Raw genomic sequence first — 16,463 nt, 5'->3', positions numbered from 1 at the left:
AGCGAGTATCCCCATCACATCTTTGCTCCATGGTACTGGTTCTGATCTTCTATCCATTGCAATCGTCGCATCAGTCTCTGGATCCAGCAAACTAGTAGTATCAGACCAATTTGAAAACTATTAATTACTACAGTGGGGTGAAGCATGACATTTAAAAGTCCTGTTGCATTGGGACTCCATCCAAACAAAACCTCCCACCAGGAGTGATGGCCTGCATTCTTAACAGTAGCTGCTAGCTTAGAGATCTCCTGATTGTGGTGTTGAATCTCAAGTTTGCCATTCTCTCCCAAAGTTTTGAGTCTTTGCAGTTCAGCTTGTAAAAAGGGATGAGTTAATAGTTTCTTAACGGCGATGAGACCCATTCCTAGTAAAATGGGTGGCACCTCTTTGTAGAGCTCAGGGTAGGCATTCAAATATTGTATGGTCCATATAGGTACAGTAAACTTAAGATCACAAGTAACAATGGTGGTTACATTACAGAAACAGCGATTAATATAAGGCACCATAGGTTGAATCCAATATACATTAATTAATACAATATCACATCTTGTTCTCATGTACACACATGCTTTACTCACATAAACAATAGCAGATTCCCTTTCTTGGATAACATCGAAGGAACAGTGAGACTTGTTCCCAGGTTGTGGGGAAAAAACATTCATCATGCTTCTCCAGTGCTTGGTCTTCACAGATATATAACCCAAACCTTTTCTCCTACACCCTTTTACATTTACTGTTTTCCATGCATTATCTTTCTGCCAGGCCCAAGTGTTATGATCTCTGGAGTACATCACTGGGCTATCATCAAGTTGTAATCCTAATGGGACTACTGGGTGGATTGTTCTAATTTCCTTCCCTGCCACAGTTACAAGGAATAACTGCAATCTTTGCTGGTGGTGATTGTACGAAGCGTTAACTAATCTCCACTAGGGCTGGAGGGCTATTTCTTCCTCTGTTACATGGGGCTGAAGCGGGTTGATTGCCTCCATGGGAATTTGTCCCATCATGGCTTGCCGAATCATTCCCATGATGACATTTTGGGTGAGAGCCTGAGCTTGCTCACACGCTAGAGCCAATGATGCATTATTTTGGAGAGACTGTACACCAGACATCATTAACTTTTCATCCCCTTCTATGAGAGGTAACAGTCCTGTCCTTTGGAGGCTTTTGTTAGTTGCTCCAAAAAGGCTCCTGCTCCTCCTGGTTACTGTTTGATGTTTCCTTTGTTCAGAGGAAGAGAACTTTGTAAATAAAAGGACTGCATAAAAGGAGCAATGGATTTCATCCCCACTTTCTCCTGGCTGAAACAACCTGCAAGATCATTTTTTGGCTAACTACTCAAATCAAAAGGAAGTACAATATCTTCATGTAGCTGACTCTTTAAACAATATATTAAAGTATAATACCACAGCTAAATTTTACGTTATGTTTGCTTTCCCTTTCCTTGATGCCTTTGTATTTTTACAAAATCTTCTAACCCCTCTAAAAATGTTCATTAAACAAGAATTTTCCCCTAATAATCATTAGATTACCCTATTGAAAGAGAAGTGAACTTTTGTATTATTATGCTGAGAAGTGTTAGTGGCTACCATTAAGCAGGTCCTTGATCTATAGATGATTACAGACCTCATTAAAGCTAAGATATGCTAAGTACCCTTCCTTCAGGCTAAATGGAGGGGGCAATTAAAATCCTCCTTTATACAGGGATGGCTAGGAACAGTAGGAAGCTACTGTCTAAGGATATTGGCCATATGACAAGGCCAATAAGTTAAATCATGTGGGATGAACAGTTTCCCGATGGTTACAAATACTGGACTAGTTGCAGCTGTGTGTGTTAAAGACAGAAAACTAACAGAAAACGAGAGAAGTAGTCATGAATATAGCTGTGGGAGAGAGACTTTCTTTTGGCAACGAACTTGCTGGAAAGGCAGCTTTGGATTTCTGAGTAAGGAAATTGACTTGTTATTTGGATTTAGGGAAAAGGAATTTTGTATACACAAATTTAAATAAACAGGATTGCATATGAGCACCCCCCCCACCACACACACAAATTGTCATTCCTGTCATCAATTTTTTTCTGATAAAGGAAATAACTCAGAAAGATGCCAAATCACTTGGGCCAAAAGTGAACAAGGATATAACTATGCATGTATTCTGTCCCAGGCATTGAACAAAAACGATTTCAGATTAATGAGGTTTGGCGCTGACGCTGTCTCTTTAGCTATGAACAGCATTTTTCCCCCCCCAAGACAAGGGTGTCTCCCAGGCCAAAGCACGAGTGTTCAGATGTCTTTGTCAGTTGTTGCAGGACAAAGCCCCAGAATGGTTTGTGGGTTAAGAGTTTGTCCCATGCTATCACTAAGGATACCTGAACAGTTGTCCTGCAGTATCACTGTGGGACAAGCAGGCTGGTTGGTCCTCCGGGCATCCTATAGTGCACCATTTTGGCCCCACTCCCTGCCTCTCTTGAACTCTGTGGGTGTCACCCCACAAGCAGGAAGGAAGCGCACATGCGTGTTTCCCTTGGGACAACAAGTAGCAGCCCTAGGGAATATCTGCATGCGCACTCTGGCACAGCCTGTTGACCCGGGTGGGGTAGGGTAGGCTGGGAGCAGCCGTACCCGGGATCCTGGAGGCTTCCTGGGGGTTCAGCAGCAGTGATCTGGTGCACAGAGCCTGGCTAGCAGCCTGTGCGTGGCTCTAGCCAGCCAAGCTCTGGATTTGGGTACTGCATGCTACTGCCATATGTGCTGCATTTCTTGGGCATGTATTTTTGACACCAGGTTCTCCTGGTGTCAACTCCCATCCCCCATGCTGCAACTTAGCAGCACAGGGAACACCTGCATGTGCAGCATATATCATGTGTGGCACCACAGACAAGCACAGCAGCAACTGAAGCAGGGAGAAGGTAGTAACTGCCCATCACCATCTGGGATGAGATACAGAACCAGCAGGCACTCTAGTCCAGCCACAGAAACAAGGCAGTCTGCAAGTGGATCGCAAAGGAAATGGTGGCCTAGGGAGACGAGATGACCATGATCAGACCCAGTCCTGGACCAAATGCAAAGTACTGAGGTAATTACCCATGTAACCCAGGTGTCCTAGTGAGTGCCCCCCTCTCACCAGTAGAAAGGGAAAACTGGTGGGGCATCTGTCTTGGGGGGTGGGGGGGCGGGCAGGAACTGCAGTCTACTCAGTTCCCTCCCCCCTATTGTGTCTCAATAGAGGAAGAACAGAAACAAAGTCTTAACCTGGTACAAGTTTAATATATAAGAAACAAGGTGTATATTCACAGGTTACATGTATATAGAACTATAACTATGTACATACCCATATACAAGCAGGTAAAAATAATGATCCAACTGATATGAATAGGTCAGTACAACAATAAGTGACACTCTAAAAGACAAAGGCATATAGTTAATAAACACTGCAAAGATGCACGTGCATTTCAAACAATCAATAAAACACTGCAGAATATGAGGCAAAAGAGTTCTCTAGGGGTCCCTCCCTCCTGCCTCTCCTAGTTAGGCTATCTCCCCATGAGTGTCACTTCCCGGTGGGAGACCTGTTGCCCACTAACTCACAGACGTTGTCCATAAGCTGCCCTGGCCTGGCTAATGTTTCTCCAGGGGAGGGCTCAGTTCCAGGCCTCAGGGGAGCAGCGTAACTTACACACATGTCCCAGTGCCTCAACCCTTGTAAGGGGATGTTGTTGGCCTGAGACGCCTTGTGCATGCCCAGGGCTATGCCACTCTGAATAGTGCTCTCCATGCTCAGGGACTGCTCTATATCCAGGGCCCTTGTAGACCCACTGCAGACAATAGGTCCCAGACTGCCTGGCCCCTCCTCCAGGGTGTTATGCCCCGTAATGACTCACCGCGCAGTAGCGCTGGCTCCCATGCCCAGCCTCACTCCATGGTTGGAGACCCAAGCCACCTCGCCATGGGTCTCAGGGTCCTGGTCCCTCAGGGTCCCTCTGTGCAGTGATGCCTGCACCACAACCCGGTCTTGTGCCAGGGTTGGAGACCTGAGCCACCTTGCTGCAGCTCCCAGGGTCCTAGTCCCTCGCAGACCCTCTGTGTAGCGACGCCTGCATCCCCCGCCACTCCATCCAGCAGTGGAATCTTTCGGGTTCTTCTGGGCAGCCAGATACGCCTGCTGGGCAGCTCTCCCAGCTCCACTTGGCCCCAGGACCTCTTGCTTCTTCTTTGTCCCTCACCGACTGTGCCACCTGCTTAGCACACAGCTGCTTATATCCCCTTCCGTGTCTCCACCCCCAGATTGAAAATGAACCAATCAGGGGGCTGCAACTGCAGTTCCCAATTAAGTTCACTCCTGCCCCCCCCCACCCCTTTGGAGTAGAGGTGGAGCAGACTCTCTTCTTGGCTCCTCCCCTCACTGTCTCTGATTGGTGGGTTTTGTTCCACCAATCACATTTTTGGTTTCCTAAGCCCACCTATGCCCACTTAACATCTCATCTACCCCCCTACCAAAAACACAATAGCACAGCTACAAGGACCCTGCCTGCTTCCCCTAATAAGGCACTATTCCTGGCTTCAGGCCCAGATGTTAGGACAATATACCACTTTTGCCAGCCCTTGGCTTTTTGCCTTAAATCCGGCACTTAGAAAGTAGCTGTGATGACTTTCACTCCCATGCAAACAACTCATTAGTAGATAAAGAAACTTTGTTACAAGCAGTGCATTGCAAGCCAGCCAACTAGGAAGGGAGAAAGCAAGCAGCTTTCAAAGCATCAGGTTAGCCACTTGGCCTACTGGTGCAGACTACCATGGCAGTTCAGGTTTCTCTCCAAGCAGCCACAGCATTGCTTGTCCTGTTCCAGACTTCTAAAAATGCTGATGTCTGCCCCAAAAGTCAGTCCAGGCTCCCTCTGGTCCTCCATTTTAGTGAACTCAATAAAATCATAGAAAATTAGGGCTGGAAGGGACCTCAGGAGGTTACCTAGTCCAACCTCCTGCTCAAAGCAGGACCATCCCCAGCTAGATCAATCCTACCCAAGGCTTTGTGTAACCGAGTCTTAAAAACCTCCAAGGATGGAGAGTCCACAACTTCTCTGGATAACCTGTTCCAGTGTTTTACTACTGTCCTAGTGAGAACATTTTTCCTAATATCTAACTCAGGTCTGAGCAAAATATGGCCTGTGGGCCAGATGCAGCCCACCAGACTATTCTGTCTGGCCCCTGTAGCCCCTCTACAATTTAAACAATTATTAACTGACAGGGCGCTTGTAGCAGGAGCCACTGGCTGTAGCACCAAGCAGCTTGGGATCTGGTTGTGACATGACCAAGCCCAATCTTGACCTGACCCACCCAGCCTCACCCTATCCTGCCACACACCCCACCTCTGCCTAGCAGAGGCTTCTGCCCTGGCACCCCTGTGGCTGTTCTCCAGCCCTCCCTGTGTCTGAGGGTGGAAATTCAGGTAAGAATGGGCCAGGAGGGAAGGGGGTGGACCACAAGTGATTGCCCCACTCCATGGGGTTCACAGGACTCTGGTTCTGTGCCTCCATGTGCCACCCCTGGCTAGAGTGCCAGGAGCACCATGTGGAGGCATGGAGCTGGCCCAGCCTGATGACACGGGACTTCCCGTGGCTCCTGGCACTCTAGCACACTACCGGACCAGGTTGACCCTGTGCCATGCAGTGTGGGTCCTGGTCATGTAGCCTGAACTGTGTTCTGCTGGGATGGGCGGGGCTGGTCCTATGCCATGTCATGTGGGTCCCAGCCTTGTAGCTGAGAAATGCGCACCACAGCCAGGATGGGATAGGCAGGACTGGCTCCATGCTATGCTGTGCAGATCCCAGCCTTGAACCTAGTAACCATGTGCTGTCAGGCTGGGCCAGGCCAAGCCAAGCTGGCTTTGTGCCACACCATGTGAGCCCTGGCCTTGCAGTCAGGAATTGTGCACTGCAGCCAGGATGGAATGGGCAGCACTGGTTCTGTGACTGTGCCGTGCAGGTCCTAGTTTTGCAGTGGGGAACTGCATGCTGCCAGGACGGGCCTGGCCAGGCTGGGCTGGCTTCATGCCCTACCATGTGGGTCCCAGCTTTGCAGCCAGGAACTGCATGCTGCAACTGGGATTGGGCAAGCTGGGCCAGCTCTTTGCTGTGCTATGTGGGTCCCAGCCCTGCAGCAGGAACCACATGGTGGCAGGACAAGCTGGGCTGGCCCCATGCCTTGCCATAAGGGTCCCAGCCTTGCAGCTGGGAACTGCGCACTGCAGCTGGGACAGGACAGGCAGGGTTGGCTCTCCACCTCCCACCATATCCCCAAACACACACCCACAGTTTCCCATGACCCTATATACACTCCCAATGCCCCACCATAACCCCACACAAAGCCACACATACTCCCATACCCTCCACCATATCCACACACACACTGATACTCTCCCACACACACCTATACTCCACCATACCCCCAAATACACCCACACCCTTACAAAGCCCCCACACACACTCCCAACCCCCACTCCTACCATACTCACACCCACATCCTCCCACACACCTCAACACTAACCACATATCCCACATTCACACCCCTCCACACCCACCCCTACACTCACCCACACACTGCACCCACCATACCCCCACACACCCCCAACACCCCACTACACCTTTACACCCATTTTCCAACCACACAGCCCCCACATACAATCCTTTACCTCCCCACACAATATACAAAAGTAAGGCTATTAAGTAATTGCCTCCAGATACACTATGGAAACACACATAAATCAGGCCAAAAACATTTTTAAAATAAAATTAAAATAAGTTATAGTAGATTTTTGATTTTTTTATTATATGATATGGTTTTTTTTTTCCAGTTTCAGGATGGCAATCCCCCAGCCCCCACAAAGGAGTACTTCCAGGGCAAGGGGAGGCACCTTAGGTGGCAAAGGTGAGGAGTTAGGGACAGGACTGCCTGTCCTAAGATGGCAACCAGGGGACAGTGCACCTGTCAAGGAGTGGAGCTACCCATGTGGCCCTCAACAGCTCACCAAAATCAAGCCCTCCAGCCAAAATAATTGCCCACTGCTGATCTAACCCAGTGGTCACCAGCCGGTCAACTGGGATCAACCGGTGGATCCCAGAGCCTCTTGCAGTTGATCCTGGGCTGGGAAGGCAGAGCACGCATGTATGTGCATGTGCACTCCCACCCCCAGCCCAGCAGGTCAGTTGGTGGTGGGGAAGGGGCAGGGGCCTGATCAAGGCCCCCACAGTGAGGGACAGAGTGCAGGAACAGCCCTGTGAGTGGGGCCCCGGCCAGGCATGTGGTGCAAGGATTGACCAGGCGGCTCATCCAGTGGCAGGAGGTATGGAGGGGCCTCTTGCCATGGTGTGTACCCCAGTGGAAGCCCCAGGGGGCACTTGCCCCCCAGTCTGTGCCTGGTGGAGGTGGCTCCCTCTGTGGGCTGGGCTTTGCACTGCGAGTCCCACTGCAGCTGGCCCAGGAGTGGCCTGACACCATGTGCGTTCTTCCCTGGGCTGAGTCTTGTCCCCTCCCTGCCTGCACCACAACGCACATGGCCAAAGCAGGACAGAGCTGCAAGCAGCTTGTCCAGGGACATGGGGTGGGGGGATAGGAATGCAGCCCACAAGGGCAAGGGGGGGGCACATGCCCTTCTTGTTACCTTTCACATCCCTTGCTAGCTGCAATTCAATTGCACTTTGGTCTTTCTGTCAATTCATATATTCCAGGGTTGTTTTACAGCAGAAGATGATGGGGTATAGAATTGATGCAGGGAGGAGGTAGTGTGACTTGTACACAATGGCAGCCCCCCCCCCCAAAGGGGGGGGTTGGGCCCCCCCAGCATGATTCTCTAGCACACCATGTACAGCTTGTAAAGTTGTGGGCTCTTTCAAAGTACAATACTGGCTGGCTGACCCCCTCAAGACAGAAGAGGTAGGGGAAGGATGCTTGTTCCCTTTGCATTTTTGGTGGTGCAGTGGTCACCTCTCTGCAGCATTTAGAAGTTTGTCTGACTATTGTCAATCGCACCCCTTATAGCGTCCCAGTTGAACTGTGCAAGGTGGTTGTAGCAGGTTGTGAGGTACACCATTACATGTTCCTTGACATTCTAGGGAAGAGCCACATGCACTGTTGAGCCATTGTAGTATGCCTGCCCTCTCCATGAAACAGAGTCATCAGGAACCATCATCTCTTGCTGTAAGAGGCAAGCAAAGACCACTGGACTGCCTTGCACAGCAATAAACAGGCACCACCTCCACTTTGGGATCAGGTGGATCAGGGTGACATTGCTTAGGTGCCAATGCAATTATAAGCAAGGATCACCAGGGTGTCTCAAGGCAACAGACCATGCTCAATGCTAGCCTAAAGCAGCAGCATGTACCCAAAGCCATCTGCCTCAACTGGCCTGCTGCGTTTCAAGGCCTCCATGGGAGTTAAGGGCTCTGGCCCCTTCCTGTATCCAATGACCTGTGGTTGCCCGAGCATGCCCCCATTTCTCCAGGTACCTAGGAGCAAAGGGTAAACCAAAATTATGTTCAGAGTCAGCAGAGAGAATGAGTCTGCCCACTGGCCAGATGGCTTTGTAAGCTGCAACTTTTTTAGGGAGTTATTCATGGTATCGGGGCTGTGGTACGGAAACCAATGAAGACATGTTCATCTTCCTCTGCTTTCAGGCCTGACACCTTTAAATGTCAGTGATGGCACCTCAGGGCCAAATAATGGGCCAAGGATGCAATCGGAGCCCAGTGTCAAAAAAGCTTCCAGAAAAAAATCTAAAAAGCGTCCAAAAAACCCATGCCCACACAAAAATGGACCTGATTGTATTTCTGGTGTAGTCTACATAATCCTGGGTCACAGGCAAGGGTTAACCATGGCCAGGCAAAGGATTAAGATGTCATGGTCCTCTGTTATGAGGTGTGTCAGGCGGCATGTAGAGACCTCAGTGGTTCCTTAGCTTGTTGCTTTATAGTCAGGTCACAGCACCAGGATTGCTGTTGCTTCCAAGAGCCATTTAGGTCTCATTGCATGGTGATTCAAATAAGCATGCAGCTATTCAGGGTTAGGGTTAGGATTTAGGTAGTGTAACCTTTATTCTTACTATCAGTCAGATTATCTGACTAGTTGACAGCAGGGATATTGCAGAGTTAAACACACATCTAAAGTGTGTTTTTATTTTACCGTATCTATTTTACTTGCTTTTACAGGTGCTTACATAAAGCTCACATCACTGGTCACATACAACCAATCTTGTATGATGTCATGCACCTTACAATTCGCTTCTGATGATGACTTATTTAATTACAACATTCCTACATACCTTTTGTATGTATTCTTCTGCGCTTGTTTGTATTATCTTCCATGCTTTCCTTATCTGTGATATCAGTTTGTACGGATGCTGCCCATCTCAGGATGTTCCAAATGTCTTGGCACTTTTCACCAAACTTCTGCCCTGTAGGCTTTTAACTCCTACTGGTGCAGGCCTGCCCTGTGACATGCAAGGATGAACAGACTCTACTGGGAACCATTCTGGATCTGCAAAGTTACAGCAAGCTGCCAGTGTTGGGTTGCATATTTACTCCTTGAGAAGGTGGTCATGGGCATGTGCCCTGCCCTTTACTTTGCTGGACAGCATCTTCTTCTCTAGGTTGTTGTTTAAGTCAAACACAATATTCTAGTGCAATGATAGTTAATTGTCAGTTACTGCTATCTACATGACATATAGGGGTGTACCCAACTTGAACAGGCAGCTGGCAATTTGCGGGGCTGCCATTTTCAAGGGGTTATCTTGGGGCCCTCCCACACCTCTGATTGGCTGAGGGGACCCAGTGGCATCACCCCGCCACTGATTGGTGGAAAGGAGTGCCTGTTGTATGGTCCCACCCCTTGCCGCTGATTGGCTGAGAAGGCTGTCTGTTATGTGCCTTCTCACCTCTGATTGGTGGAGAGGGAAAGAGCTGCACAACAGACAGCCCTCTCAGCCAGTCAGTGGTGGTGGGCTGCAGCCATCTTCCTTGCTTTTATGCCAGCAGCCTCCTTTGTGTCAGGCTGCATGACTAGGAGGACTACACTTTATTTTTAGTAAGTTTTTTTCCCTGCAGATTTTGCAGCGATTGTCTGATTTCATGATTTCTGTAAAATCCATGGAATCACGATTTGGGTAGGTCCCTAATGATATACAATGATATTTAAGTATTTGTCAGTTCATTATACCAAGTAACCAGGACAAAGACATATCTCAATTTCTGCTCAAGATACCTCAGGAAATCTGGAAACAATCATTGGTTCCAGCTCTGATAGTGCCTGATGCCACTCTTGAAACAATTACAGTGGTGTGCATAGAAATACTGAGAAGCTGGATTCTCACTTGCATTGCAGTTTTTACTATTGGCTGGTCCTATCAGGAAAATGCAGTGATCACTACAGTGTTTAGATCTGGTGTTATGCTAAATAACAGCACCAGCTTATTGTGATAAGAGATGAATCTACTGTAGGGCCGTTCAGATGCCACAATTCCTATATAGCTACCAAGCTGGATAATTTCAGGTCTGTGATTTTAATATTCAGTAAAAAAATGGCTAAGATTATGAAGACTATACATAACTTATACATAAGACCATACAACTGGAACTTATACATTTTTCTTCTGTATTTTCATTCTTTCTAACACATTGTCTAGGTAGAAGAAAACAAAACCTATGTTTTTCTCAATTCCGTATTTCAAAACCACTGCTTTGGAGCTTCAGGTAAGAAGTGTAGAGTTTGTCCACCTGAGAAAACTAGATCTCTAGCATAGCAACTTCTCCAGGAACAGCTTTCTATTTGCAAAAAGTGTCAGGAATTCAATAATCATATCTGACACAATCTGAGGAAAATCGCTTTTTTGAGGCCTTGATATACAGATGTTACCAATTCAGTTCCTTCTTAGTTTTTAATGAAGGGTAAATTTAATTCAGATAGTGTGATTTGCTCCAGGTTTCAGTTTCCATTAGATGAACCAAAATCATGTTCAGATTAGCTAGTTGAACCTTTTAGGTAAGGCACTCAGTGGTGCACAGCTTGGGCTACTTTCCCAAAAAGAAGACGCTCCCTCTACTTGTTATGCTTAAAAGAATTCAGTGATTGTAAACTATAAAGAAGGGAGTATTCCAGGCCAGCATGGCACACCTGGCTTCCAGCTGTTTATTTTTTTTTTCAGATTTAAATTATTGAGCTCCAGGCTAATTGCAAAAAAAGCCTCACACTTAATAATGCATTCAAGGTATGCACCATCAGTTTATTGATTCATGCCAGGACCTGTTCAGCAAATATCTCTAAACATATTCCTGCAAAGAAAATCAACATTACAAAAAAAGGCAAGACATGTCAAACTTGGGGAAAAAACTCATTATTAAAGTATTGTCTCATGTACAACACAGTAACATCCACTTTTTGACTAATGTAAAAGCTGTCATCAAATTAGTAGTGTTGTTGGTACACAGCCACGATGGTACAAGGAGTATGCAAGAAACAAAGTTTATTTGGTAGTAACTTTTATTGTACCAATTGTATAGTTGGGAGAGATATTAAACAAGCTTTCAGGCACAAATGGCCTTCCTCAAGTCTGGGGAAAAAAGCAGGTACTTTATCTGGTATTCAGCTTAGGCTGTATCCAAGATAATTTAGCTTCTCTCCTAACTATGCAGTTAGTCCAATAAAATATATTAACAAATAAGCCTTGTTATCAATTTACAGGGTCATTATCAAACAAGGCATTAAACTAATCAAGCAGTGATGATAAAGACAGATTAAAATCTCTGTATCATCTTTAGTGAACAAAAAGATGTACGCTAAAACTGGGAAAAAAATCTTGCTACAATTTTTATGTACTCTGATAATTATTTTTGAATCTAGTCTAAAATACAAGTTCTTAATAGAAACAGCTAATATAATGACCATCAGAAAACATGGGCACTGAGTGTAGTGATTATTTGAGACCAAGAAGAAGCACTTGAGATCCAGTTGTTGCTATTTTTTTTAATTCAGTGACAATTACAAATTCATAAGTGTAAGATGGAAAGCTGTCTCTCAAAACACTGGAAAGTGAAATACGTTGCCACTGGTTTGCAAATCTTTCCAGACACGCAGTTGATAGTCTAGGGAAGGTGGCCTAGTCTAACGACTGTGACTCAAAAGGGACACTAGTAGGATAAATGAAGCAGGAACTCTGTCATTGCCTTGTGAAACCTGTACATTTTTTTAAGGAAAGTATTTTTATAAGAAATAATAAGGATACTGTGGTGAGTCAGGGAATGAGAAACTGTCATCCCCTTTCCACTAAGTCTGTAACCTGAACCAATCTTAAAAGTTTTATAAATCATAAAAAATAATTAGTTGAATATAATTCACAAGTACTGTAATACTGTTTTTATACATTTATTTTCATATTTGTATATGTGAACATTAATTCTCTGACACCTGTAGAACTGGAAAAACAATTTTTATTCAATTATTAAATTTAAATAATTTTGTCTCGTCATCTCAAATAAGTCTATTTGCTTACAATTTTTGCAAATGTATTCAGCATTTGATCTTTTGCTCAAGGATTCTGACATAAAATGATTGGGCCACAGATTATGTATGAACAGTTTCTTTTGAGTATTTAGAGCTTGAGTGGTTTTTACTGAAGTCACACAACACCATATTTTCTCACATACCACACGCTCCCGAATAAGATGTGCACCTTGTTTTGGGAAGGCAGAATTGAAGAGAAAAAAAAGATTCTTTTCATAATCTTGACTGCCACAGCATGGGCTCACCATGGCTCAATACTAGCCGAAGGCAGAAGGGGCAGAGTTGACTGTCAGTGCCACTCACTCTTTAGCTGCACTTTCAGAGCTACAGGCTTAACTTAGTCACAGCCACTGCCAAATTGGCAGTGGCATTTGCCTGTTCAGCCAAAAGCTGTTGCCAATTTAGTACTGGTTGTGACAGGGTTAAACCAACTGCGATGTTGTAGTGCAGGCCCACAGGGCTTCCCATGGGTCTGGAAATTTGGCAATGGGGGAACTATGGCACTGTTCTCCTGCTGACAAATCTCTGCACCCATGGGGAGCCCCAAGCCCTATATGCTGGATCCAGTGCCCAATCCCAACACACAGGGCTGGACTAGGGCAGTGCTGGGCCCCAAGGCCCAATCCTGGCACGTGGGGGTAGGAAGAAGCAGTGCCAGACCCCAGGATTCAATCGCAATGTGAGGTGAATGGGAAAGGGCAGTGCTAGCCCCTGGGACCCAATCCCAACACATGGAGGGGAGAAGAAGGCGGTGCTAGGCCCCAGGGCCCAATCCCAGTACACCGGGCAGGGAGGGGGCAGCACTTGGCCTCAGGGCCCAATCCGGCTTGTGGGGCCACAAGGTTGAGCACCATTGCTGTAGTGTACTATGCCCTTCCTTTCATGTGGCTTGGAAAGGACAGTCCCTGGCAGCTGTATTATAGCATTCCAAAGCTTTAGTTCTGGGGGAAAAAACATCTTTTTTGGTTAAGACAGGGAATTTTGGAGGGCTGATTTTGGGGAGAAAGGCAGCATGGTATGCAAGTAAATATAGTGTGTTTCTTTCCCCAGACTTGGGAAGCACAGAGAGTTTTGTTGAATCCATTGAATTAGACAGACACAAAATACTGCATTCATAGTTCCCTCATCCTGAAAGCTTTAAGAGTTTTAAGTTCATATGGTATCCTAATTTCCTTTGTCTCTGTTGATCCTTAATCTGGGCTTTTCCCCTCCCAACCCTTTTTGTATGTTTGGAGACACCCTGCACAGGCATCAAGTGAGAGGGGTTTATTTGGCCGAAGTCACTAAATGACACAAGAACCACTGACAATTCTGCCTCCTGACAAGTCCATAAGTGACTGTAGTGTACAGGAGAAGATGGAGGAGCAGGGGCTTGAATTGACTGAGTTGCCCGATCAAGACTTGGTATTGTAAGAGACATGGACACTCATACTTGTGCCAGAAGCTGTATAGGGCCCTGCGCAGGACACTGCCTAATAGGGGGAAGGGGGGGCAAGGAGTGCTCTCATTATTGGCTGTGTAGCTGGCCAGTGACTGTCATCCTTCCCTGAGGTCCCTTCCACTCCCAGTGATCTGGGAGCGGGATGGAAAAACTGCAAAGTTTGAACTGCCCTGCTTTCTGCCTTGGTGTCAGTTGAGTGAGGGTGCACCTTAACACACACAGAGGGTCACCCACCCACAAGTTTTGCCTGTCAGCAGCTAAAGGTGCAGGCTGCAGAACCCAGACTCCCCCTGCACCTGTCTCCTTGACAGCTGGCAAGCAGGGCCTAGCAGGCCTACAGTTTTCACCCCCCCTGTGCCCCAAGACAGACACGGTCCCACAAGCACCCATGTCACAAGTTTTGCCTGTCAGCAGGCAGAGGTGCAGGGCCCCAGAACTCAGAACTCTGCACCGATCTCCTTGACAGCTGGCAGGCTTTGTGGCCTCAGCAGCGGCTAGCAGGTCTGCAGCTTTCACCCTGCTGTGCCTTAACACACACAGTATCACCCAGGTCATGAGTTTTGCTTGTCCACAACTTGCGGTGCAGTTTTCCCCAAGCCCCTCCACTTATCTCCTTGACACTTGGCAGGCTTCGTGGCCTTAGCAGGGCCTAGCAGGCCTGCAGTTTTGACCCTACTGTGAATTAACATGTACATGTGACATGAGTTTTTTGCTTTCAAGACTTTGAGGTGCAGTTTCCCTGAAACTCCTGCACCTACCTCCTTGAAACTTGGAAGGCTTCATACCCTCAGAAGGGGCTACCAGTCCTGCATGTTTCATCCAAATCAGGCCATAAATGACAAAGTTATAGGCTGTTTTGAGCTTCCCCATTAAAGCCCACAGGTGAAATGTCGAAAAACAGTGTCAAAACAGCGAAACTGTTTTGACAAAACAAAATGGAACAGCAGTTTCGATTTGAAATGAAATTTGAAATGAAACTCTGTTCCGTTGAAACGTGGAAATGCAAGTCGAAACAGAACGGTGTCGTTTCGCACAGCCCCACTGCCTAAGGACCAGCTCTTAAGTCTTCATTGAGTCATGTGACCACCAAGGGACTTGCTGTTGCTCAGCTCTCATTGTGACCATTCTAAACAAGTGCACCATGTGCTTTCACTGCCATTCCCTTTCCGTGGCCTTTCTTACCATTATCTTCTCTAAGATTCTCCGCTCCCATGGTAGCAACAGCTGAATTTCATCTGTGTCTCTCTTTTGCATCTCTGTGACAATGTCGTCCAAAGTACACTTCACTTTTGCCTCTGATTTGGCGTCCATGTGCTCAAGGACCTGGGCAGACTGGCTCACCCTTCTGGTATAGCAGTCCCAGCAAAAAGAGAAGAAAAGAGTGTATTTATTACATGATTTTAAAATATACAAAATTAAATCCTTACACACTGCTGCTTTATCACAAAGCCAGGGTTGTCACTTTCACCCTGTTGTTTCATGTCATCCTTTCACATTTTCAAACATGGCTGTCTTGAAGTTGCAGGTTGAAATTTAGTAAAACGCCTAATCACATCATAGTAATTTTTTTACCTCTCTGTTTTAGTTTTTTCAAAAATAGTCACTAATTTGAAACAGATAGCACAGAGTTGGGGGTGAATGATGAAGAACCTCTTTTGCCCTAAGTTCCCTGCTTATTTTAGGCTGGCTACCTACTGAGAACATAAACACATTGGAAAACAGAGATGACTTTCCAGGCCAATTCCCTCAACCTACGTGCAGGAGCATGATAACTGAAAAGCATGTAAGAGCATGACAATGGCAAGGCATATAAGAAAACAGGGATCTAGGAAGTCAGGGATGTCAAATGTATGACCCATGGGCCAGATCTGGCCTGAGGAGCTGTTCTCGTTGGCCCGAGTGATGGGGCTAGTGGGTGTGGCCTGTCATACAATTTGGGGCCTCTGGGCCCTGATGGACATAGTGGCAGGTGAGGGAGGGGCGAGTGAGGGCTGTGCAGATAGAGCCCTCGCTCATCCTGTAGCTGCCAGACTCCCACTGCTGCCTGTGGATCCCTGCCGCCACCGGACCCCTGTCACCACCATTTGGCCGTGCCACTGTACTTAGACCCCTGCCACCACTGCTAGACCCCCAGCACTGCCCCTGGAGCACTGCCACTGCCACCAGATGCACTATAAATGCCACTGGGTCTGTGGGTCCAGCTCGGGAGTGTTGTGATCACTATGTTTGTTAAGTGGCCACGTTCGCCAATCAGAAAAAGTTACACAGAGTTATGTAACAGTTGCTAGGCAGACCGTAGTTGTTTTTCTGCCATCAATGTAAGAGATAAGCGGTAGCTAGAACTTTCCACAAGGCGGAGTCCAGCACAAGTCAGTCAGTGCCATGGGCCTATCGAAAGGTTCCTCACGCAATTACACCACCGCACGTCACCTAGGCTATAAAAGGAGTCTTCACCTGATTGTCAGGGTCCTTTCTGC

The 16,463-nt window shown here is 47.0% G+C and overlaps 1 protein-coding gene across 1 annotated transcript in view; it reads right to left on the bottom strand.

Annotated features, from left to right (window-relative positions):
- The window catches only part of LOC109310855 (non-histone chromosomal protein HMG-14A), a 33,139-nt gene extending 17,842 nt beyond the window's left edge, over positions 1–15,297 (bottom strand). The window contains exons 1-3 of the mRNA XM_019536185.1: positions 15,169–15,297; positions 14,188–14,195; positions 12,820–12,826 (exon numbers count right to left, since the gene is read on the bottom strand). Of these exons, the coding sequence (XP_019391730.1) occupies positions 12,820–12,826; positions 14,188–14,195; positions 15,169–15,297 (144 nt within the window). The remainder of the gene's footprint in view (positions 1–12,819; positions 12,827–14,187; positions 14,196–15,168) is intronic.
- Positions 15,298–16,463: the final 1,166 nt, after the last annotated feature.

Source organism: Crocodylus porosus, unplaced genomic scaffold (genome assembly GCF_001723895.1).
Source record: "Crocodylus porosus isolate Cpor-Errol unplaced genomic scaffold, CroPor_comp1, whole genome shotgun sequence".
NCBI classification, from domain to species: domain Eukaryota; kingdom Metazoa; phylum Chordata; order Crocodylia; family Crocodylidae; genus Crocodylus; species Crocodylus porosus.
The sequence above is the reverse complement of the archived record's forward strand: the minus strand, read 5'-3'. Positions and strand labels throughout refer to the sequence as shown.